Source organism: Symphalangus syndactylus, chromosome 19 (assembly GCF_028878055.3).
Source record: "Symphalangus syndactylus isolate Jambi chromosome 19, NHGRI_mSymSyn1-v2.1_pri, whole genome shotgun sequence".
In the NCBI taxonomy this organism is placed as follows: domain Eukaryota; kingdom Metazoa; phylum Chordata; class Mammalia; order Primates; family Hylobatidae; genus Symphalangus; species Symphalangus syndactylus.
Genome location: NC_072434.2, coordinates 82,322,203 through 82,346,476, shown reverse-complemented (window position 1 = coordinate 82,346,476; position 24,274 = coordinate 82,322,203). Strand labels below are relative to the sequence as shown.

General features: G+C 43.5%; 1 protein-coding gene across 1 annotated transcript; it reads left to right on the top strand.

Moving 5' to 3' along the window:
- The first annotated feature begins 15,531 nt into the window (after positions 1 to 15,531).
- ZP4 (zona pellucida glycoprotein 4) lies at positions 15,532 to 23,844 on the top strand. The gene is made up of 13 exons (XM_055234121.1): positions 15,532 to 15,706; positions 15,983 to 16,104; positions 16,190 to 16,292; positions 17,909 to 18,061; positions 18,858 to 19,045; positions 19,553 to 19,650; positions 20,505 to 20,635; positions 20,811 to 21,000; positions 21,076 to 21,226; positions 21,540 to 21,618; positions 21,871 to 21,873; positions 23,418 to 23,519; positions 23,717 to 23,844. The coding sequence occupies exons 1-13, from the start codon at positions 15,532 to 15,534 to the stop codon at positions 23,842 to 23,844; spliced, it is 1,623 nt and encodes a 540-aa protein (XP_055090096.1).
- The last annotated feature ends 430 nt before the right edge of the window (positions 23,845 to 24,274 follow it).

Genomic DNA, 24,274 nt, shown 5'->3' with positions numbered 1-24,274 from the left:
ATTTCTGGCTCTTCCTTCAGTGGAAGCAACAGGACAAATGTAATCTCTAGAAGGGTATTACATTGCATTTAAATTAAAATATAAAATAAATCACATTGCACCCACATCTCACCATTCAGCAATGGACTTGATATGGATTTCTTAAGCTCTTATGTCAGTCAAAGCTTTCTTCTCATTACCTTTATCTTACTAGGTAATTCATAATGGTAGAGCCACCCATTTGGGCTAATTTTTAAAATTAAAAATAAAGCTGAATGGACCAGGGTAATGCATCCTGATCCATAAATTTCACCTTTTTTTTTTTTTTTTTTTTTAGACGTAGTCTCGCTGGGTCACCCAGGCTGGAGTGCAGTGGCGCAATCTCGCCTCACTGCAACCTCCGCCTCCCAGGTTCAAGCGATTCTTCTGCCTCAGCCTCCTGAGTAGCTGGGACCACAGGGCGCACGCCACCACGCCCGGCTAATTTTTGTATTTTCATTTTTGTATTATTATTATTATTTTGAGACGGATATTATTTTTTTGAGACGAGTATCACTCTGTCGCCCAGGCTGGAGTGCAGTGGCGCGATCTCGGCTCACTGCAAGCTCCGCCTCCCGGGTTCACGCCATTCTTCCCGCTCAGCCTCCTGAGTAGCTGGGATTACAGGCGCCCGCCACCACGCCCGGCTAATTTTTTTTATATTTTTAGTAGAGACGGGGTTTCACCCTGTTAACCAGGATGGTCTCGATCTCCTGACCTCGCAATCCGCCCGCCTCTGCCTCCCAAAGTGCTGGGATTACAGGCGTGAGCCACCGCGCCCGGCCTCTAATTTTTGTATTTTTAGTAGAGATGGGGTTTCACCATATTGGCCACGCTGGTCTCGAATTCCTGACCTTGTGATCCGCCCGCCCCAGCCTCCCAAAGTGCTTGGATTATAGGCGTGAGCCACTGCCCCCAGCTATTTGTTTTTTTTTTTTTTTTAAATAATAGTTTAACAGTATCTTATTTTATTGCTATTGATATGGTCTCATGCCTAAATAATTCATAACTACCCATACATGATTTTTTTAAAATAGAAATTGCCTTAAACAGACTTTTTATCATGAGAAAAAAACAGGAAGATTTTTCAATTTATCTCAGGCTACTAGCTAATATTTTGATCAGATTGAGGCAAAACAATAATTAAACAAGTTAAGCCCAAATCATGTAAGGCTTGTGTCATAGGATTTTAGTGCAGTAAGGGGACTTTAAACACGAGCAACAAGGATGCTTTTATTATACAACTGACAAAACTGAGACCCAGAGGCAAATGCACAGAATTACACAACTAGCTTGGCATCCATTCAGCAACACATTAGTTGACGATTCTTATGTACCAGTCCTGGAGTGAGAAGTCCAGGGATGAGTAAATTGCTCACAGAGGAGTCCACTGTCTTCATCAAAGTTGGAAATAGGACCCAGGTCTCCTCAATCCTGGGCAAAGGTCTCTCCTTCCCAGGAAGGCAGGCTATTGGAATGGTCCTGCCTCTATTTCGGACATTGGAATCAAATGCCATTTAATGCCTGGTTTCATTAGTAAATACTTACCCAACTCCACATCCTGAGAGTTTCATTAACCATCAAGGAGTCGCCTGCAACAAGTAGACTCATCAACTTGGAAAACAAAGTAGATTTGGGAAATTAACTATTTCCAAAGTCATACAAATAACTGTGGGGAAAAGAAAGAGAGATCAGCCTGTTACTGTGTCTATATAGAAGGAAGTAGACATAAGAGACTCCATTTAGTTCTGTATTTGAGATGCTGTTAATCTGTGACCCTACCCCCAACCTTGTCCTTGCAAGAGACATGTGCTGTGGTGACTTAAGGTTAAAAGGATTTTGGGCGGTGCAGAATGTGCTTTGTTAAACAAGTGCCTAAAGGCTGCTTATGGTTAAAGGTTATCACCATTCTCTTAAATCTAGAGAAAAAGAAAAACATTTGTCTCCTGCCCGTCCCTGGGTGATGGAACATCTCCAGGTAAAACCCTTTGTGTGTTTTGTTTACTGAGTAACGAGAAAACCGCCTTTAGGAATAAGGTGGGGCTTGCTGGAGCAATACTGCTAAAAGGTTTATGGAGATGTTCGCATATGCATCTCAAGGCACAGCATTTTCTTTTAAACTTATTGTTGTTACAAGGATTTTTTGTTCATATGTCTTACTGCTGATTTCCTCCCTACAATGATCCTACTGTCCAGTCACTCCCTTATCTTTTTGATGGTAAAGATAATTATCAATAAATACTAAGGGAACTCAGAGGCTGGGGCCGGTGTGGGTCCTCTGTAAGCACAGCACCGGTCCCCTGGGCCCCGCTTTTCCTTCTCTACACTTTGTCTCTGTGTCTTATTCCTTTTCTCAAGTCTTTCGTCCCACCTAACGAGAAGCACCCACAGGTGTGGAGGGGCAGGCCACCCCTTCAATAACCTTCAACCCAATGGTATTATCAAATTCCCACATGACTTTAAATGCTTTCTCCTTCATTTCAAGCCACTGCTAAATTATCTATGCCCCGGGGCATGAAAATGCAGTGCATAAATCATAAACAAGTCCTTTTTTTTTTCTATGCTATTGCAGAAAAGTCAAGTTGCCACATCATTTAGTATCAGAGAAGAAAGCTCCAGATGGGATGGGAGGAAGCATGAGCAATGGGCCTGATCACCTGGGGGGAAAAACTTGGGAATTTCTGACCAAAGTGAATTTACACAGTTTCAAAGAAAGGTATTAACATGCACGTAAAGTGTGAGGTCAGAAGAACTGGCTCGCCTTCCTAGATCGTCTCAGTTTTTATTTCAATTATATTTACTTGTAATTCTCTCCCTATCATTGACCCCCTCGAGCTATGCAGAACACCACCATCACCTGTTGTTTTAATTTGTTTACTTATTTGTTTTTACAATTTATTGATGGCTTCTCATGCTGAGACAAAACTCAGACTTATCTACCTTGGCAAGCATGAATCTACATTTTTTAACTGCACAGAAGAAAATCTATATGCACATACCGCCAGATGAAGCAGCTGCAAAAGCTATTTGCTTCTATGGAAAAGTCCTTAGGCTAGGATTTAGGAGAGCCGGGATCTTGGTCCAGGTCTGACAGGAGATCTAAATTATTCATGCCTTTATTCTCACTCCTTGTGCCTGGCACAGGATAGGCGCTAAGGCTACATCGTCCATCAGACTCATCTCTCAACACAAATCCCCTTCTCCACTGGGTGTGACCCGTTACTGTCTCCCACCTACATCCTGTCAATTCCTTAGTCTACATGTTTATTGATCATTTTTGCCCTTTGCTCTTTAACATTTGATAGTCATTAATTCATGAAATTGAGACTAGCCTCTTCCCATACCATTTATTTTATCACACTCAAGCATCGTCAGCTGAAACTCAAATTCCACCTTTGGACAGTTTCAACTCTAATGTCACTGGCCTCCCCCTGCTCTCTGGTCCTAGTCCTTTCTATCTGTATCACATATTTTGTCACTTGATTATATAATGTCTCATATTGGTGTTTGAGATTTTTTTGTGGTTGCATTATTTCTGAATTGCCTCACTGTATTTGCCTTGACACTCATCTAAGTCTTGAACTCCTTCTTTAAATAGTCTAAAGTCCTAGTTTCTTGTCCCAATTCTCTCTCAAATACTCCCAACTAGTCTGAGCAAAGCCAGTTATTCTCCATTTTCTTATATAAAAAAATAGGACCTCTCTAAAATTGTTTGCAACTCTAATATTCTGTAAGTCAATTATTTTATGTATTGTTTATAAATTCAGATTTGTATTTTTTTGGTTTTATTATTAATACTCCTTTCAATTCCCAGCAAAATTACAGCATATAATAGATGCTTAATCCAGGAGGAAATGTGACAGAGGCCAGTGAGATTATTTCTCTGGCTACTCTTTGTGGAAGTGGCCAGAATTCCAAGGGTTAATATCAGGTGTCTTTGGAAGTATCCCTCAACTACTAAAGCCTTTGCTATTATGCTAAGAGCATCAGAGATCTCTTTTTTTTCTCCTCAAAGCATGGCAGAAGATGATACAAATGCAGCTCAGTATTTATCGGGAGCCTAAAAAAATCCATCTTCAGAACTTACAATATTCAACCAACAAGGGGCAAATTCCCTTACCTCCAAACAGGAGGGTCTTCTGTCTCCTTGAATAAAGAGAAATGCATGGCACGTCACATGTCAAGCAGACCCGATTTCAGAAGAAAGAAATGCAGTGATCAACAGTTTCAGTTTGCAATTTGCAAACAAAGAGTGAGATCTGATAATACTGGCATGTTCCTCATTTTCTGCTTGAGGAAAAAATAAAGGAAATCTATGAGAACTGTCCTATGTTATTAAAATGAGATGATTGCTTCAGCCTTTCTAAAATGTTTTGTAGTATTAATGTTTCACTAAAGACATTTGTAATATACTCTGTGATAAATGCCTGCCAAAGTCCTGCTCTCGCCAATGTCGCTGTGTGGGATGATAATAGGCATGACCCCAGCCTCTTACACAGATTGGACTCATTTATTACCCAATGCCATTGCCAATTTGCATCTCTGATCCACAAGCCATTTTTTTCCCCACTGTTATCTAAATTTGTCCTTGCGGCCATTTTCCATCAATTCTGGAGACTTGTGAGTAATAGCCTCACCGCAGGAAAGGGAGTTGGGTGCTCACCAATGAGGCTATCAGATGAGAGCCACAGTCAGCTTCCAGGGCAGACTCCTAGTGAGAGGCCTTTTGAACTTGCAGCTCTTCTAGTGGCAGATATCAGCCTACAAGATAGTGGTTGGCAGGCTTCTGCTGAACTTGGAGGCGCCCTACTTTATATTTAGTCAACATCACAAGGAATTCAGATGGCTTTGCAAAACTAGAGCTTTGAAGTTTAAAAAAAAGAAAAAAGCAACCTTGAATAGATTCTCTTGCTCTGATTCTAATCTATCATTTGTCTGTGAGACTAAGAGAGAAATAAAAAAGAAGAGGGTGATAAATGAATGGAGAAGGAGAATATGGGAGGAATTATCTGGAATACCCAGCATCCAGCCAGAAATGACAGCCCCCAAATCACATACACAGATAAAACATGAGCTGCTGGCTGTTCTTAAGCAAAATGCATAGGAACATTTTTAATTAGTTTATCCATGATTTCATTGTTTGATCCATTCATTGATTCATTAACAAGCATCACTGGCAGATATTAGGCTAGGTATAGGGAATACATGTGTGATTAATTATTGCTCAGAGACTCTTTAAATGCCATAAGACTAATTCTCTCCTATTTAGTGTTATATCTGCAAGCCTAGCATAGTATGTGACAGAGAGCATCTGATGAAAGAGATAATTGAGACAGAGAGAAAAAGCAAAAGAGAGAGGGAGGGAGAACAAGAAAATTAGGGTAAGAGAGGGCTACCTTTTATCCCTAGCATCTTGGAAAATTTTTGACCCAGAGTTGGGGCTAGGTGAACATTAGTTGTTTATAATGGAATTCACGTGATTTATTTCCAAAGCATTAACTACCCTGTATGACTTATTTGTGTTTAGGCTGAATAAAAATATCCTAACACAAAAATTTTGTTATTCTATCGATATTTGCTTACAGGGAGGTGAACACAGCAGCTACTTGTCTTCATTATATGTCTTTGTATGTGCACAAATATGCTTTGGCAAAATCATTTAACTAGTCTCACTTCTAGGAAAGGATGTAACAAAGGTTTAAAAAAGTCTGTTTAACCGAATGCGGAGAGGACTGCTAGCCCTTGGGGTGAAAAACAGGGCGGGGAGCAGAGGGGCTGAGGAGGGGCCTGTTTCTTCCTGGGGTGTTTTTATGATGTTTTAAGCTGAATTCTCAGAATATTATCCACCCATTCCATAAATATTGATTGAGGCCTTGCTATGTCGGAGGCATTGATTTAGAAAGGACAGACTACACCCAACGAACCTGTGGTCACAGGGGACCTAGACCAAGGAAGGAACAATTAAGATACTCTGAAAAGGACCAGGAGAGGGGAAGGCACCGAAATGATCAAGGCGAGAGAAGGGGCTGGGCACAGTGGTTCACACCTATAATCCCAGAACTTTGGGAGGCTGAGGCATAAAGATCTCTTCAACCCAGTTCAAGTCTGCAGTGAGCCATGATTGCGCCACCGTACTCCAGCCTGGACAACAGAGTGAGACCCTGTCTCAAAAAAAAAAAAAAAAAAAAAAAAAAAAAAGAGGTGGGGAGAGAATTTCCAGAGGAGATGATGCTTTAGTTAGGTTTTTGTTTGTTTCTTTGAGACAGAGTGTTGCTGTGTCACCCAAGCTGGGAAGCAGTGGCACGATCTCAGCTCATTGCAACCACCGCCTCCCCGGCTCAAGCAATTCTTCTGCTTCAGCCTTCTGAGTAGCTGGGATTACAGGCACGCACCACCACTCCCAGCTAATTTTTGTATTTTTAGTAGAGACGGGGTTTCACCATATTGGCCAGACTGGTCTCGAATTCCTGACCTCATGATCTGCCCTCCTCGGCCTCCCAAAATGCTGAGATTACAGGTGTGAGCCACCATGCCCGGCCCAGTTAGGTTCTTTAAAAAAATAAAAGGCCAGGCGTGGTGGCTCATGCCTGTAATCCCAGCACTTTGGGAGGCCGAGGTGGGCAGATCACGAGGTCAGGAGATCGAGACCATCCTGGCCAACATGGTGAAACCCTGTCTCTACTAAAAATACAGAAAATTAGTGGGGTGCAGTGGCACGTGCCTGTAGTCCCAGCTACTCGGAAGGCTGAGGCAGAAGAATCGCTTGAAACCAGGAGGCAGAGGTTGCAGTGAGCTGAGACTGTGCCACTGCATTCTAGCCTGGCCACAGAGACTCCGTCTAAAAAATAAATAAATTAAAATAAAATAGTGGCTCTTGCCTGTAATCTCAGCACTTTGGGAGGCTGAGGTGGTCAGATCACTTGAGGCCAGGAGTTCAAGACCAGCCTGGCCAACATGGTGAAACATATCTGTACTAAAAAGAAATTAGCCGGGAGTGGTGGTGCGTGCCTGTAATCCCAGCTACTCGGGAGGCTAGGCCACAAGAATTGCTTGAACCCGGGAGCCAGAGTTTGCAGTTAGCTGAGATTGCACCACTGCACTCCAGCCTGAGCAATAGAGCGAGATTTCATCTCAAATAAATTTTAAAAAAAGAAATAGCATAAAAATAAAAAATAGAGTAAAAAATATAAAAATAATATAGAGTAAGCAGGCATAGGCACATAAACAAAGGATAAGAGAGTATTTCAGAAAAGAAAATCCATAGACCACAGCACGGGGGGAGGAAGGGATCAGGGTGGGTTTAAGAAACTGCAGCGGCTTCTGCTTGACCAGCCACTGGGAGAAAAGAGGCCACACTGGATAATCGGAGAGGACTGGGGTGGCCATGCTAAGGAGACTGGATCTTACAGGAAGTCTCACTCATATGCTGAGGTAAGCTCAAAAACACAGATGGGTGGCGGAAAATGAATTAGGCCTTGCAAAACCAGCTCCCCTATAAAGCATAGATGCAGGCCATTTAAGTAATCAAGAGTTCACTCATCTAACAAGTATTGTCTGAGCATAAGAGGTAAGCAATGTGGAGAAGACAAAAATGAGTATGACTGACCTTCAAATTTCGTATAATCCAGGAGGGGAAAGTAGAATACTAAGTAGTCACTCCCTAAAAGGAGTACTGATAGAGAGCACAAGAAAACCAAATGAAGAAGGAATGACCTCCAGCTGGGGGATTAGGCAGTGTGCTTCATGAAGAGAACCTGGAAAGCTCTAGCCCCAGGCAGTGGTCCTCAAGCTTGAGTGGATCAGAATCACCTGGAAGGCTACTTAATGCTGGGCCCAAGGCTGGAGTTTCTGATTCAGTAAATGTGGAGTGAGACCCACAAATTTGCATTTCTAACAAGTCCACAGGCCCTTCTGCTCCTGCTGATCTAAGAACAAAATTTTCAGAACCTCTGCTTCAAGGGAAAGTTAGGAATTGGGCAAATACAGATGAGGTTGTGGGCATTCCAGGAAGAGAAAACCATGTACTAAAGGCACATGGGTAGAAAAGCAAAGCAATATCCTGGTTACAATCAAGTTAGGGTCACATAGAAGGAGCACAGTGTACAGATGATCGTTGAACGACATGGGTTGAACCTTGTGGGTCCATTTCTACACAGACGTTTTTCAACAGATACAGTTGGTCGTCTGTATCCATGGGTTCCACATCTGCAAGCAAATGTGGATGGAAAATACAGTATTCATGGGATATGAAACCCATGGATGAGGGTTAACTTTACCCATATGCAGGTTCTGCAGGGCTGTCTGCCAGATTTGGGTGTGCGCAGATTTTGGGATGCTCAGGGGTTCTGGAACCAGTCCCTCACAGATACAAGGTATGACGATATAAAATATCATCAGACTCAAAACCTTCATGAATTAATTACCCAGTCAACTCCAGTTAGCTGAGAGCAATTGTGCTACAATAGTTATCAGGCATAAAGCAATGGCCAAAGTAAGAACAGCTGTCATGTGACCTGCACCTTTCCTCCTCAATTTTCTACTTTTGAACTACCCCACCTCACCAGATCTGCCCACCCATCCAAATTGAAACAGCCACTAGTACCAGCCAATTCCGCCATTGAGTGCATAACTGATCCCTTCCCTCTAAACAAAAAAGAATTACAAAATCCCTTTAGTTTAGTCAAGGCAAGATTGGGAATTTTCAAAAGGAATTTTAACAGAGAAAGACACACTGTTTTCATTTCATCATCAAAAAAAATCCTAGCCCAAACAAAGATTAACTTGGCTGGTGCAATTTCAAAACAGCTTACAAGGTATGATAGGTGGAATTATATCTCCCCCAACAAAAACATTTTGAAGTCCTAACTCCCTAGTCCCTCAGAATGTAGCCTTATTTGGAAATAGTCTTTATGGAGGTAATCCAGTTAAAATGAGGTCATTCAGGTAGGCCTTAATCCAATACTGCTGGTGTCCACATGAAAGAGGAAATTTGGACACAGAGAGATATATACACAAAGGGAAGACTGTGAAGGCACAGGGAGTACACTGATGTGTACAGACCAGGATCAGAGGGATGCACCTACAAGCCAAGGAATATCTTCTGGCAACCACCAGAAGATAAAGATACAAGGAAGTTCTTCCCTGTAGGTTTCATGGCCCCACTGACAGCTTGGTCTCAAACTTCTGGCCTCTAGCACTGAGACAACAAACTTCTGTTGTTCTGAGTCACCCAGTCAGTAGTACTTTGTTAGGGCAGCCCTAGTAAACTACTGCAGAAGGCAATTTCAAATTCTTTACATACACACAGGCACACACCCACACATACCACACACTTCTTGGCATTTGTCATTTTAAATAGTATATCCACACGTTGCCTGCTGTCCTCTTAACTAGCCTTTGAAATCAGAGTAATAGCCCTCATTCTCAACCACAATTGCATGGAAAGATTTGTTTTGTAATTTTTTAGGTAATGATAAAGAGGATATGTTTCCCAGGGGTTCCCTTGTTCTTTGGATGACAGTATAAAATTAGCTGTTACCACCCACACTCAAATGAAAAGCCAATCAATGGTGCAGTGGCAACTGTCAATCTCGGGCCTGCCCAGCTGTCAGTCAATCTGGCCGTAAACTTTGTTCCTTCTGCCCACTTTGTCTTGCTCTTGAGTGAAGGAGTAATTTCCCACAGGCTTGCACAAATAATTAATAAGTGGGCAGAAGCTACTATAAATACCATGTCTACAGAAATTCTAAGACACACTGCCTGAAATCACTAGAGTCAGGGTCTTCCCCCTTCTGTTGGTATTTTAAAAGTTAGAATTAGAACCCATGACAATTACATGCTTTGATAGATATGGGATGTTGGAGGAGACCCTACTGGTCTATGGTGCTCAAAACTTACTGTCACCTGTAAAGACAACATGTCAACCGCACGGTCTAGAGAGGAGAGAACATGATCCAAACCTAAGTAGATGGCATAATTAAAGGTGGGGGAAGGGCATGAACTTCAACAGAGACAGTCTGTCTGGGCCAGAAAATTTTCACTAACCTTATCTGTAATTCCCCACCCCAAAGTCCTTAATTTTATATTTTCTAATTTTTATTTTTTATTTGCATATATTCATGGGGTATAAGTGCAATTTTGCTACATTGATATATATCACAGTGGTGAAGTCAGGATTTTCGGTGCAAAAGTTTTAAATTTTAGCTTTTTCTTTCTTTAGCAACTTAGTCTCCTACCTCTTTCTTAATCTCTTCTTTCTCTGTCAGAAATAGGAGTATCAACATATGGTTGACCCTTGAACAATATGGGTTTCAACCACATGGGTCCACTTATACACAGGTTGTCTTCCACCTCTGCAACCCCTGAGACAGCAAGACCAACCCCTCCTCTTCCTACTTAACGTGAAGATGACAAAGATGAAAACCTTTATGGTGATCCACTTCCACTTAATGAACAGGAAACATATTTTCTCTTCCTTATGATTTCTTAATAACATTTTCTTTTATCTAGCTTACTCTATTATAAGAGTACAGTATATAATATAATACATATATAGAATATGTGTTCATCAATTGTTTATGTTATTGGTAAGGCTTCTGATCAACAATAGGCTATTAGTGAAACTACTTTTGCAAAATTATGAAGTAAGAGAAGTCTGACATAATTGACTCTATCTTGCGTCTAACCTCCAAGCTGTTGTTGGTCATTCCTGAGAGTAGGCCAAGCTAACTTTGGGAGAGATTTAGTTTATAATTTAACCTTAAAGCAGGGTTCATAATAGCCTTTCCCCAAACTAAACCACCTTTGTAAGACTAATGAAAGTCTACAAGGTTAGGATGACAGATGCTGGACTTCTGCTAAGCTCTAGGTGTACTTACAGATTACCAGGCATTGTTTTGTGGGTCAGGAGATGTGTAACTTCCCCAAATCACTCCCATAGATAACATCACTATCGTAGAACCTAAGATTGATATGTTGGGGTATTTTTCAGGCTTTTGCATTCTGGCAACTAACTGAACCCCACCCAAAGGCAGACCTGTGACTCATGACCCAACTGGTCCCACGGCCCCATGATCCAGAAGCGAACACAGTGCACAAGGACCATTTTCCATACCCCTAAGAGTGCATTCCAATGAATCAACAGCAGCTGTTCCTTAGTCCCCTGCCCACCAAACTATGCTTGAAGACCCCTTTAACCTCCAAGCCTTCAGAGAGACTGATTTGAGTCATAACTGTCTCCCATGTGGCTGGCCTCACATCAGTTATACTCTTTCCTCATTGGAATGTCAGGGTCTCAGTGACTTGATTTTGCCTGTGCAGCAAGTAGGACAAACTCATCAGGAAATTACATTAGTTACATTTGAGGGGGACCAAAAAACTCTACATGGATTTTTGGTTGCATGCGGGCTTGGCACCCCTAGCCCCCACATTGTTCAAGGGTCAACCATACTGACATCCCTCTCAAAGCCCAACTACCCATTCAGTAGGGTCTCCTCCTGCCTATGAAAGGGAATGATAATTTTCCATCCATCATGGCATAGGAAGGTGTGGAGCAGGAGGGGAGAGACATCAGAACAGAGCAGGTGCTGTGCAGTCAGCACAGGAGACACTTCAGAGACAGGTCTTGTACCTTGGACACAAAAGAGGCATTGAAATAAGAGACCCAGTAATGGAAACCATCCTAACTGACTCTGAATTACACTTCATTCTCGCTTGTTGAAAAGGAAAACCATGTAAGTACTTACAGTAAATTAAGTTTGACATCTTCCTTCAGAACAGAATTTCCACCACATGCAGAGAGCAGCTGGATGCGCCATCCTTGCTCCCTAATTACTGATTAACACAACAATGGTCTAATCATCCCTCCATATTTGAGGGATAATTTTGATTATTGCTTCTCCACACTTGAAGTGGGCTTCCTGGGGCCTTGTTTGACTGGTACTTCACTCTCCAGTTAGGAGGACCCTGATCCAGTCACAGCGGGGCAATCACTGTTAATGCCAGACAAGGAGTCTTTACTCAATGGCCAGAAAGCATTGTGCAACAGCTCCATGCTATCAAACCTTGTGGGGTTATGTCCCTATTCTGCAGTTTAAAATGAAACACTCAGATGTAAATATGACCAGATTGAAGAAGGTTTTTGGAAATCACCGTTTGCCTTTCCCCAATTACACAGGTCGCCCTCATGACCTGAGTGGCCAGATCAGTGAATGAGGAATGGGCAGCTTCAGTGAATGAGGAATGGGCAGCTTAGCTTCAGTGTGGGACTCCCAAGTACTTTGGTGAGGAACACAAGGGGTATCCTTAAGCCCGCCTATAAAATGTGGGTCGCATGAATACTACCATGACTATGGGGCTTTTGATAAGTCTGTACATGATAGGATGCCTCATAACTAATCTGTTAGTAATGGCACTAAAACAATTTTTAAATGACTGGGTGATTCTAACATAAGAGAAGACAAAGAACAGCATTTGCCCTTTCAAATTTAAAGGACAGAGCATTCATGTTGTGATAATAGTGGATAGGATGTTTTTTCTGTTAAGCCTGGGGATCCTCGAGGTGGATCACACATTATCAGTGCATTTTCTCATCCTGAAATTAAGTGATGATGTTCTTGGAAGATTCAGCAGAGGAATGAGCATAACATTACCTAACCCAGACCTGCCTGCATTATCTTGGCATCCATCTTTGACCCTCTGCAGCATCAGAGAGATGGGTGTGATCCTAGGTGGACTTCAAGATAGCTCCACATAGTTCCAGACTTCTGTGATTTTTCAACTTCATTATGTAAACACAGGACCTCATTTGGGAATGCAGCCCCACGAGTATAGGCTGTTTCTCAGACTCCCTGCAGATCAAATGAGTGCACTGCTTGGCATTTGCTTTCCATTTGCCACCCATCTCACCTTTATCTCCCAGGCTGGTCCTGTTGATGTTAGTGACAATGTAGCAATTATGCAACAAGCACTATACATACATTATTTCATCTAACCATCTGTTGTAATAATACTGTACATGTTATTATCCCTTTTTACAGATATAAACACTATAACTGAGAGAAAGAGGTTAATACATTGACAGAGGTTGCAGAGTAACAGTCAGAATTTGTACCCAAGTCTACTCATTATCAAAACTCACATGATATAGTCTACTATATTGCCTCCAAGTATGAGCAAAAGAAGTCACTCTCCTTGACTTTTCATTACTTTATAAAGCTGTTGGGAACAGGCCCCCCCAAAATCTGGCCATAAACTATCCCCAAACTGGCCATAAACAAAATCTCTGCAGCACTGTGACATGTTCGTGATGGCTGTGATGGCCATGATGCCCACGCTGGAAGGTTATGGGTTTACCAGAATAAGGGCAAGGAATACCAGACCCACCCAGGATGGAAAACCACTTAAAAGCATTCTTAAACCACAAACAACAGCATGAGTGATCTGTGCCTGAAAGACATGCTCCTGCTGCAGATAACTAGCCAGAGCTCATCCCTTTATTGTGGCCCATCCCTTTGTTTCCCATAAGGAATACTTTTAGTTAATCTATAATCTATAGAAACAATGCTTATCACTGGCTTGCTGTCAGTAAATATGTGGGTAAATCTCTGTTCGAGGCTCTCAGCTCTGAAGGCTGTGAGACCCCTGATTTCCCACTCTACACCTCTATATTTCTGCGTGTGTGTGTCTTTAATTCCTCTAGCACTGCTGGGTTAGGGTCTCCCCGACTGAGCTGGTCTCAGCATAAAGCAATATTAGTAAGTCTAGTCAGGAGACTGGCCTTTTAACTCCTGAGACATCTCGCATGAGTCAAATCCTCAGATTCTTTCTTATATGTGCAATCACATTATATTTACTTGAAGGAAACATACTTAAGGGTTATGAGTTTGAGCTCATCATAAAGGAAATGAACTTGTACCAGTGAGGTTTGGAAACTGCATTTTCAAGGGGGTTAGCCCTAGGACATGGCCACTAATGAAAGCATATTCATTGATTCAGTCTTTACTCAGAGAACACTGAGTACATACATCCAAGGCATACAGGATGCAGTGACAAAACAGTCCCTGGCCTCACATGCTGCTAGTAGGCAAACTGAATAAGAAAGAGGTCATTACAATCCAACATGGCAAATCCTGTGAGTAAATGGCATGTAATAACCGAGGAGTGAGCACCTAATCCAGGCAGACAGTGTCAGGGAAGCCACATCTGTCTTTGAGGGCAGAGTCCAGCATTCCTTCAATGTCATTTTTCATCATGTGGTTAAAAGGGCCACCAAGGAAGACACATGCTTACTTGTCCTCTGTGATGAGTTGAAGAGAACTAGAGATACCTAGTTACACATTCTCAGTGCTTTGACTACAATTTTTAGTCAGCTGAGAAATATCAGTCTAAATACAATCAGGGGAACAATTCGGGAATATTGGTGGGAGAATACAGAAGAAAAGATTCCACGCTCTCTCCAGTGGGGGATGTATCCATTCATCCTCAAATCTCTTAGAATTTCTTTACAATCTGGTCTGACACTCTAGCCTAAAGAGTGACCAAAGTATATAAATTGTAGTTTATGTGGAAAACAAAAATGTAGAAAGCAAGCAAGAAACCCTGACATCTTTATGAAATATGCCTGAAACATAGTCGAATGATAAAATTGTCAAATAGCTGTAAGAGGCAGAACCAGTTTGAGGAATTCATGGCCTAATCCACATTTCCCCCAGAACCTGTGGGGAAGCACTCTAGGACAGTTATGGCAATGAAACGCTTCGGAATTTGTTGAAAGATTGCTGTGGTAGGATTCCCTCTAAGGAACAGGAAAGGGTTCAAAATCAACCTTCCTCAGGAAATAAGTTTAGATTTTTTCTAGAATTTCAAGACAGGCTCTAATCATACAGAAATTTTTCTAGAATGGATGGAGAAGGTGACAAGGCTTCTCAAGGGCCCCAACTCTCACCCAACAATGTTGACTGAGCACTCACTGCTTGGCCAAGCACCGTGCCAGGCACTTGACGTAGAATCTCTCGCTTAATCCTCAAGCACACCACTGCCAGGAGATAGCATTCCCATTTTACAGATGAGAAAACCAAGATTCAGAGAGTTCGTAACGTACCCAGACCCCATAGCTCATAGATGGTAGTTTCACACCCAAATGTGCAAAATTCTAGAGGGAGGTCTTCTGAAGTTAATAAGTTCAATAAACTAGTGGGACAAATGCTATATTGAGCAACTCTGAGGAAGCTTTCTTTCTTTCCTTTCTGTTAGCTAAAAGTTACTACATTTTTCTTGGGCTCTGAAGTCTGCCTGGATTGTGGTATTTAATGTGAGGCAGCTGCAGACCGTGCCCCAAAGCAAACGAGGCTAGAAGAATTCCCCTTTCTAAAGGCATCCCACCTGAGTGTCACAAAGATGTGCAGCTGAAAACAAGCCTGACTTCTGTATATAAAGGAATCCGGGGAGTCAGACCCTTGGCTCTTGGGAGAGGAGGTGGAGAGCCTGCAGCCAGCAGGAACTCCTGGTAGCATTATGTGGCTGCTGCGGTGCATCTTGCTGTGTGTTTCATTATCTCTTGCTCTGAGTGGCCAGCATAAGCCTGAGGCACCAGGTTATTCCAGTGTGCTCCACTGTGGGCCGTGGAGCTTCCAGTTTGCTGTAAACCTCAGCCAGGAGGCAACGTCTCCTCCTGTACTAATAGCTTGGGGTAAGTTTGATGACTTGCCTTGCTTAGCCAAGCAATGATATGTCTCCTCTACTACCTAAGATGTCTCCCTAGCTTCCTGTCTTGATAGTTTCACCCTCTGAGCCCTGTTGCATCTTTCTGCAAAAGAAATAATCTAAGTTATAACTACATCTGATCTGAAATCTGATTTCCCTCTTATTGACAGTTGCTCCTTGGGGTCTAATGGCAAGGCTGACTATCCTTTCTGGCACTGGAGACTGACCGCTGTGTTTTTTCACCTCTTCCCCACCCCTCCAGACAACGAAGGGCTGCTGCACAAGCTGCAGAATGACTCTGACTGTGGCACCTGGATAAGAAAAGGTCCGGGCAGCTCCGTGGTGTTGGAGGCAACCTATAGCAGCTGCTATGTCACTGAGTGGGTGAGTATGACCCAATGGCCAGACACACTGAGTGAAGCCACTCATGCTACCATCCAGGCTGACCCCCAAGGGCCTGTCTCTCCAGGACTCCCACTATATCATGCCAGTCGGAGTTGAAGGAGCGGGTGTGGCTGAACACAAGATGGTTACAGAGAGGAAGCTGCTCAAGTGTCCTATGGATCTTCTAGGTAAAGGCTGGAAGCTCTCAGGATCTTGTGGGGGTGGGGTGGGGGGGCGTGAAAGTACTCTTGGTCCTCTCTGACCTGCTCTGTGCAGTGACACCTGACACTAATGAAGGATGGATCATGTCCCAACTCTCACCTCCATGGGCAATCCTTAGGATAACTACCAATTGAGATTCCTCAATGCCGAGGCACTGTGGGTTAAGCACTTCAGGTGTTACCTTCCCTAATCCTAACCTAGTGCTGCAAACACTACTGCTGGCCAGGCGCAGTGGCTCACACCTGTAATCACAGCATTTTGGGAGGCTGAGGCAGGTGGATCACCTGAGGTCGGGAGTTCGAGAACAGCTGACCAACATGGAGAAACCCCGTCTCTACTAAAAATACAAAATCAGCCAGGTGTGGTGGTATATTCCTGTAATCCCAGCTACTCGGGAGGCTGAGGCAGGAGAATTGCTTGAACCTGGGAGGCGGAGGTTGCGGTGAGCTGAGATCGTGCCATGGCACTACAGCCTGGGCAACAAGAGCAAAACTGTCTCAAAAAAATAAAAATAAATAAAAAAAAAAACCCCCCAACCTATCTCTAGCCAGGAAGTTTGCCCAAGGGCCTATCACTGGTGAATGACCGAGCTGGGATTCGAAGAACTCTCCCAGAACCAGGAGCTTTTCACCCACAGGGAGAATGATAGGAAATAAAACTGAAGCTAGCAAGGGGACTTGGAAAAATACCTCCACAGAGCGAGATGTGCACTGAGACTAGGACCCAGGTCTCCCATCCCACCAGCTGGAGGGACAGCTGAGCATTTCCCTAAGGAAATAGCAGGAAGTATGATGCCTACTCAACTTTAGAAAGTCTCGCCGGGCGCGGTGGCTCACGCTTGTAATCCCAGCACTTTGGGAGGCCGAGGCGGGCGGATCACCAGGTCAGGAGATCGAGACCACAGTGAAACCCCGTCTCTACTAAAAATACAAAAAATTAGCCGGGCGTGGTGGCGGGCGCCTGTAGTCCCAGCTACTCGGAGAGGCTGAGGCAGGAGAATGGCGTGAACCCGGGAGGCGGAGGTTGCAGTGAGCCGAGATTGCGCCACTGCACTCCAGCCTGGGTGACAGAGCAAGACTCTGTCTCAAAAAAAAAAAAAAAAAAGTCTCGCCTGACTGACAGCCCGTCCTCAAAGTCAGAACAGAGTCAAACTCTAAGTTCACTCTTCTCACCTGCCTTCCTTCCCAATGCATAGCCAGGATGGGCAGCACTAATAAAATGAGGAATCACAGGCCCCACCCCAGTTCTGAACCAGACCTGAACTCAAAAACAATCTTCAGATAACTCATATCCAAACTAAGGCTTGAGAAATGCCTTTAAAGAACAGAAGGAAGGATTGTTACTTGAAGGAGTAAGAAGCCCCCACTGCTTCTACCAATTTTGTTGACATTCTTTTTTTGAAAACTGTCAGGGCACTCTTACAAGGTGACTTAATGTTGACAACCTCCCAAGACTATCTACAATATGGAATAGACACCTATTCAATCATCTACATATCTACAGGAATCCAAAGTCAATGACTTGTATCAAAATGCTATTCAAGACTAACTTTTACCTAACCTGACTTTTTTTCAAAACCTAGCCCGAGATGCTCCAGATACTGACTGGTGTGACTCCATCCCAGCGCAGGATAGACTGCCATGTGCACCTTCACCCATCTCTCCAGGAGACTGTGAGGGGCTAGGCTGCTGTTACAGCTCTGAAGAGGTGAATTCCTGCTACTATGGAAACACCGGTGAGTAAGTGAGCACACCTCTGAAACCAGCTGAGGAAGTGTGGCAATTACAATGAAACCCGGAGAGGGGTTTGCTCAGAAGGCAAACATCAAGTGATAGCAGGCTGCCATGTAGCCATGCATCCAAGAACACTTGATTCCAACGTAACGGACCTTTCTACAGCTTCCACTGTCCATTCTCCCAGAATCCAGATATAAAGCCAATAGTGCTCAGACTTGAAGGCTATGTGCCAGATAATTGCTAGTGCCAGATAACTGCTAATTGACAAAAACTTACAGCGACTTTGGCTGATGGTCTGGGATTGTTTAGGGAGCCTCACTTCAAGGCTGTTGCTTTCTGTATGTCTCTAATCCTGCTGAGGTTTTCTAACATAAACTCGACCTCAGAGTATGTGTAGGTTGGTGCAGAAGTAATCCCAGCCTTTGCCATTGTGGCAAAGGCTGCGATTACTTCTGTACCAACCTAATATATCGCACACTCTATTCTAAGATCTTAATCTTAACTGACAAGCAAAATGAGGTAGGAGCTACTATACCCCTCTTAATACATGAAACTGAAGTAAGGAGGTGCAATACTTGCCTGAGGTCACACAATAAGTTGGGGAGGCAAGATGCAACCCCAGGAGCTCATTTAGAGCCTGGGTTAAACTGTGGGTGGTCGATCTTGCACTGAGGTTATCAGCTGGGAACACCAACTTCTCAGTGGGATTAAAAGTAACTAAGTGGTTAGACTTTCATCTGGTTCTCCCCATAATGGGAGAGATGACCTGCCTTCAGCATAGCTGCTCTGTTTCAGTGACCTTGCATTGTACCCGAGAGGGCCATTTCTCTATCGCTGTGTCTCGGAACGTGGCCTCGCCACCACTGCTCTTGGATTCTGTGCGCTTGGCCCTTAGGAATGACAGTGCGTGTAACCCTGTGATGGCAACACAAGCTTTTGTTCTGTTCCAGTTTCCATTTACTTCCTGTGGCACCACAAGACAGGTGAGCAGTTGGGCTTTGTTCCTGGCTCTGGAAGTCGGGTGGGAAGGTTGTAGTGACTAGTGGGGGAGAGCTGAAATACGTTGGCCATGAACGATACTTGTGACTACTGCTTGGAGTTTGGGAGAGTCCCTAGGGCAGGAGAATGCCTCATCACCAAGAAAGTTAATCTCTTCTGGGTGTTCAGCTAAGACCATCACAGCTGTGATCTAGCTAAGGGGCTGTCATTTACCACACTATAGAGAAGAAACCAGCAGGGATGCTGACTGGAATTGGTAACACTTCAGCTGCCTCTCCTAGGTACTCAAATTCCCCTTCTTATTCCTTTGTTCTGAAATAAGGCGAAGCGATAACTTGCCAGGATGTCACTGCTATGTGTTCTTGCCTCTGCTGAAGTAATAGGAAATATAACATACCACAGGGTAGCACTGCTGAGGGCTTAGACCAGATGCAAGTCAAGCAGCATAATGCTAACAGAAATGATCAAGACTTCTCCATCTGTTCCTGTAGATCACTGGAGACCGAGCAGTATATGAAAATGAACTGGTGGCAACTAGGGATGTGAGAAATGAGAGCCGTGGCTCTGTCACTCGTGACAGCATCTTCAGGTAAGGGCTTGGCCAGAATGACTTCCCCTCTTGCATAAGGTGGGCGTTCTCAGGTAAGCCCTGAATCCACAAACGAGCATTCCTCAGCAATAGGAGAAAACCTGTCTGCTACCTTGGTTCACCAATTGCACTGCCCATTACTTAAGTCCATCTGTGTTGCTGTCTCCCACCCGACCTAAGTCTCAAGCTCACCTGGAGTTCTATTTCACTTAACTAGATTTTTTTCTCATTTTGGCCTTCTCCATTCTACATCTTGGCCTTCTCCACTGTCCATGCTGTAGCCAAAAGAATTCCTTTAAAACCTTAAGTCTGTCTGTCAAATCACACACCTTAAAGCCATGGACAAAAAATAAGCTTTAAGATGAACATTAGGACCCTGCATAAAACAGCTCCTACTTCATCTCCAGCCTGTTCACTTCTAACATTCTCAGCCCCTTACTCACTATTCCCCGATTGCAGCCTGGTTCTTCTATGGAATTCTTAAAGGGCCTCAAGCACTTCCTTGCCTCCAGGCTTTGCTCTATATTGGATGAGGCTTTCCCTCTACCTCAAGTTTATTTTCCTTCACCTTCATATCAAGGGTACCTCTAAGGTCTTCCTGATCTTCTCTATGGTAGGCATCTGTTTCTCATGATGCATCTTTATTTCTGTGTGCCTATCTCCAACTCAAACATTGGTCCTACTTGCATATTGGTCTCCCCAACTAAAATACAGCTCCCAGCAGGGCAGGAACCACATCTATCATACTTATAAACTTGTCTAGCACTTAATGCTTTCCTCGAGTTCAAAAGAAAGGATGTGTAACTGACACCCACCTCCCACAACCAACTAGCTAAAATCTTGTTTCTCTGCAGGCTCCATGTCAGCTGCAGCTACGCAGTAAGTAGCAACTCTCTCCCAATCAGTGTCCAGGTTTTTACTCTCCCACCACCCTTTCCTGAGACCCAGCATGGACCCCTCACTCTGGAACTTCAGATTGCCAAAGGTATGGCCCCCTTGGCTGGAGTATCTGGCCTATACTCTAAATCTAGTCTTCTGGGGCATGAAGACCCTAAGTTAGTAACAAGACACTTAAGGGGCTTGGGGCTATTTAAGGGGGTGACAGCCCCTCAAGTCACTGAGAAATTACTACTTAAAATCCTTATTTCTGTCTCTTGCAGATAAAAACTATGGCTCCTACTATGGCGTTGGTGACTACCCAGTGGTGAAGTTGCTTCGGGATCCCATTTACGTGGAGGTCTCCATCCTTCACAGAACAGACCCCCACCTGGGGCTGCTCCTACATCAGTGTTGGGCAACACCCAGCACAGACCCCCTGAGTCAGCCACAGTGGCCCATCCTGGTAAAGGGGTAAGTGGTTCTTCCACGCACCTGTGCTGAGACTCTCAAAGAAGCCCATCCTGACTGCTGGGTCTCTTGGTTTAGCTGTCCTTACGTTGGAGACAACTATCAGACCCAGCTGATTCCTGTCCAGAAAGCCTTGGATCTTCCATTTCCCTCTCACCACCAGCGCTTCAGCATCTTCACCTTCAGTTTTGTGGACCCTACAGTGGAGAAACAGGCCCTCAGGGGACCGGTAGGATGTTCCCTTCCATGACACTCACCAGGGCTCTGAACCTCCCCAACTTACAACTGTTTCCATGTCCTATTACTCTGCAGCCAAGGAAGCCCTTTAATGCTGGCTATTGGTACTCAGAGCAACCCTTGTTACCAATCACATGAGTGACATCTGTCAATTGGACTCCAGTTCCTTAGTGCTGTTGTGATATCAACTTGGACCATATCAATTTTCTGATAACTTCCTGAACCTCTTCCTGGGGAGACAAAGCAGGTTTAGGGACACATGGCGTGGTGATTCTACAAATGACCTAAATTCTGTTGGCTCCCAGGTGCATCTGCACTGCAGCGTGTCAGTCTGCCAGCCTGCTGAGACACCATCCTGTGTGGTAACCTGTCCTGATCTCAGTCGTGAGTATCCAAGCTGTTAGAGGACAGACTTGAATGAATCTTAAGTCCCATGTCTAATCTTTCCTAGTCTCTGGCCAAACAACTCAAACTGAAGATTCATCTTACTAAGGCTTCTCTAAGTACTTACCGTGCCATAGAACAAAGATGACTAGCTTCTCAGAATCCCATGTCTCCTAAAACAAGCTATAAATGTTCGGGTAACCCTCAACCTTAGCTTTTTCCATATAAACTTTAATTCATCCACGAACCAAGGCAGTTTATGTCCTATCTTATGTCTCATTTTAACAAGATACACCTGGATAGTTGACAAACATGTCTATACCTGCTTGACAGGTCTGGCAATGCAGACTAAAGATCTATAAGTAGAATGACTGGACCTAGAATGTGGTCTCTAGTTTGTTGGGTCCAATGCTTCTAAGTAGTCAATGTGTCTGTATGTCTACATGGTTCTACCTGTACTTGTCTAGCGTCTGAGTTGGAATTCATGACCTCTGAAGCTTTAAGTCCCTTCTAGCAAAACTCATAGTAACTAAATGGTGCTTATTATGCAAAGTACAACATTAAATACTTTAACATCTCCAAAAATGCATATTATCCCTACTTCTAAAGAATGAACCATCTTAGATTGGGGTCCTACAACTGGCAAATAGAAGTAGAATTAAAACAGTTCTACACTGTGTGTGTATGTGTGTTTGTGTGTGTGCGTGTGTGTGTGTGTGTGCGTGTGTGTATGTGTTCGTGTGTTTGTGTGTGTGTGGTTTTTTTTTGAGACAGGTTCTTGCTCTGTCATGCAGGCTGGAGTACAATGGCATGATTATAGTTCATGTTAGCCTCGACCTCCTGAGCTCAGGTGATACGCCCAGTTTGGCCTCCCAACTAAGACTATAGGCATATTCTACTATGTCCAGCCTATCTTTCTCTTTTTTTTTAAGAGGGAGTTTTTCTCTTTGCCCAGGCTGGAGTGCAATGGCGTGATCTTGGCTTGCTTGCAACCTCTGCCTCCCAGGTTCAAGTGATTCTCCTGCCTCAGCCTCCTGAGTAGCTGGGATTACAGGCATGTGACACAAAGTCCAGCTAATTTTGTAATTTTGTATTTTTGGTAGAGAGGGATTCACCATGTTGGCCAGGCTGGTCTTGAACTCCTGACCTCAGGTGATCCACCCGCCTCAGCCTCCCAAAATGTTGGGATTACAGGCATGAGCCACCACACCCGGCCTTTGTCATTTTTTTTTTATAGACATGGATCTTTATGTTGCCTGGGCTGGTCTCAAACTCCAGAAAGTTTTTTTCCTCACTGTCCACCTGCATGTGTGTCCTTTGTTTCCCACTCTTCCATTTGCCATCTTGTCATCTTTCTTGGTACAACACAGGATACAGAAAACGTAAAACTGTATATTTCAAGTGAATCAAATTTGTTTTACTTCACTTGAAAACCAGATATAAACTCATTAAGTTGTTTTCTCTGCATCTCAGCTCCAAGTTCTGTTCTAATAGTTACCTTTGAATCGCAGGGAAAGATCTCTGAATTATAAACATGTTACTGTCAAAGTACTATTTAGAAAAGGATGGCAGTTCAGGGATAGTTTCTAACATCTTTCTACCAAAGTCCTGGTGAAACTAAGGTAATGGTAACCGATATAAAATCTCACTTGCTCAAGTACATATTAATATACTCAGAGGTTTTTGTAAGGCATAGAACCAAGCTTTATAGAGAGACTTGGCCTTGTACCATAACACTTTCTATCCCTGCCCTATGTGTACAAAAACTAATGAATTACTAGATCTCATTTCTCTAACAGGAAGAAATTTTGACAACAGTTCTCAGAACACTACTGCTAGTGTTTCTAGCAAAGGCCCCATGATTCTACTCCAAGCCACTAAGGACCCTCCAGAAAAGCTCCGTAAGTATCCAAGAGGGAGGAGATCAAACTAGTGAACCAAACTACTAGTCAAACCAAAGCAACTTCCTCCTTTCAATCCCTCTTTTTCCAGTCAAAAGAAATTGACCTTCCTATAGCAGAAGACCGCTAGTCTTTGTCAGGACACAGAATCACTTGGTTTTAGCATACATTAACCTACCTTTCCATCTATCTTCCAGGTGCTCCTGTAGACTTGAAAGTTCTGTGGGTGGCAGGCCTTTCTGGGACCCTAATCCTTGGAGCCTTGTTAGTATCCTACTTGGCTGTCAAGAAACAGAAGAGTTGCCCAGACCAAATGTGTCAATAAAACCAGACTGTACTCCCAGCCTGTGCTGAGCGTCTCATTTGAAAGGTAAAAGGTTAATTTCAGACTAGTTCATCTGTTCATGTCACTTTATCTCTTAAGCTTGGTAGTATAACTCAACTGAGAATAGAATAAAAACTGATACAAAAATTTCAGACTTAGTAGAGATCTTAGGTCAGAGAACATGGAATAAAATTCTTCCATAAGATCAATGAAACTAGGGTAGAACTAAATATGAATCTAGATCACTGGTTTTCAAACTTAAGTGTGCCTCAGTATCATGGGAGGGCTGGTAGAAACAGATGACTGTTCCCATTCTCAGTTTGAATTCAGTAGGACTGGTCCCATTCTCAGTTTGATTCAGTAGGTCTGGACAAAGGCTTAAAAAATTTTTAACCATTTCCTAGATGATGCTGATCTTCCCTGGTCTGAG

What these genes read in the sequence shown, in the direction of transcription:
- ZP4 (XM_055234121.1), top strand. Translation starts at nt 15,532, where the DNA reads ATGTGGCTGCTGCGGTGCATCTTGCTGTGTGTTTCATTATCTCTTGCT. An exon ending in CTGCTACTATGGAAACACCG is followed by an intron (nt 18,062 to 18,857) that starts GTGAGTAAGTGA and finishes GCTCTGTTTCAG; the next exon opens with TGACCTTGCATTGTACCCGA. An exon ending in GGACCCTCCAGAAAAGCTCC is followed by an intron (nt 23,520 to 23,716) that starts GTAAGTATCCAA and finishes TCTATCTTCCAG; the next exon opens with GTGCTCCTGTAGACTTGAAA.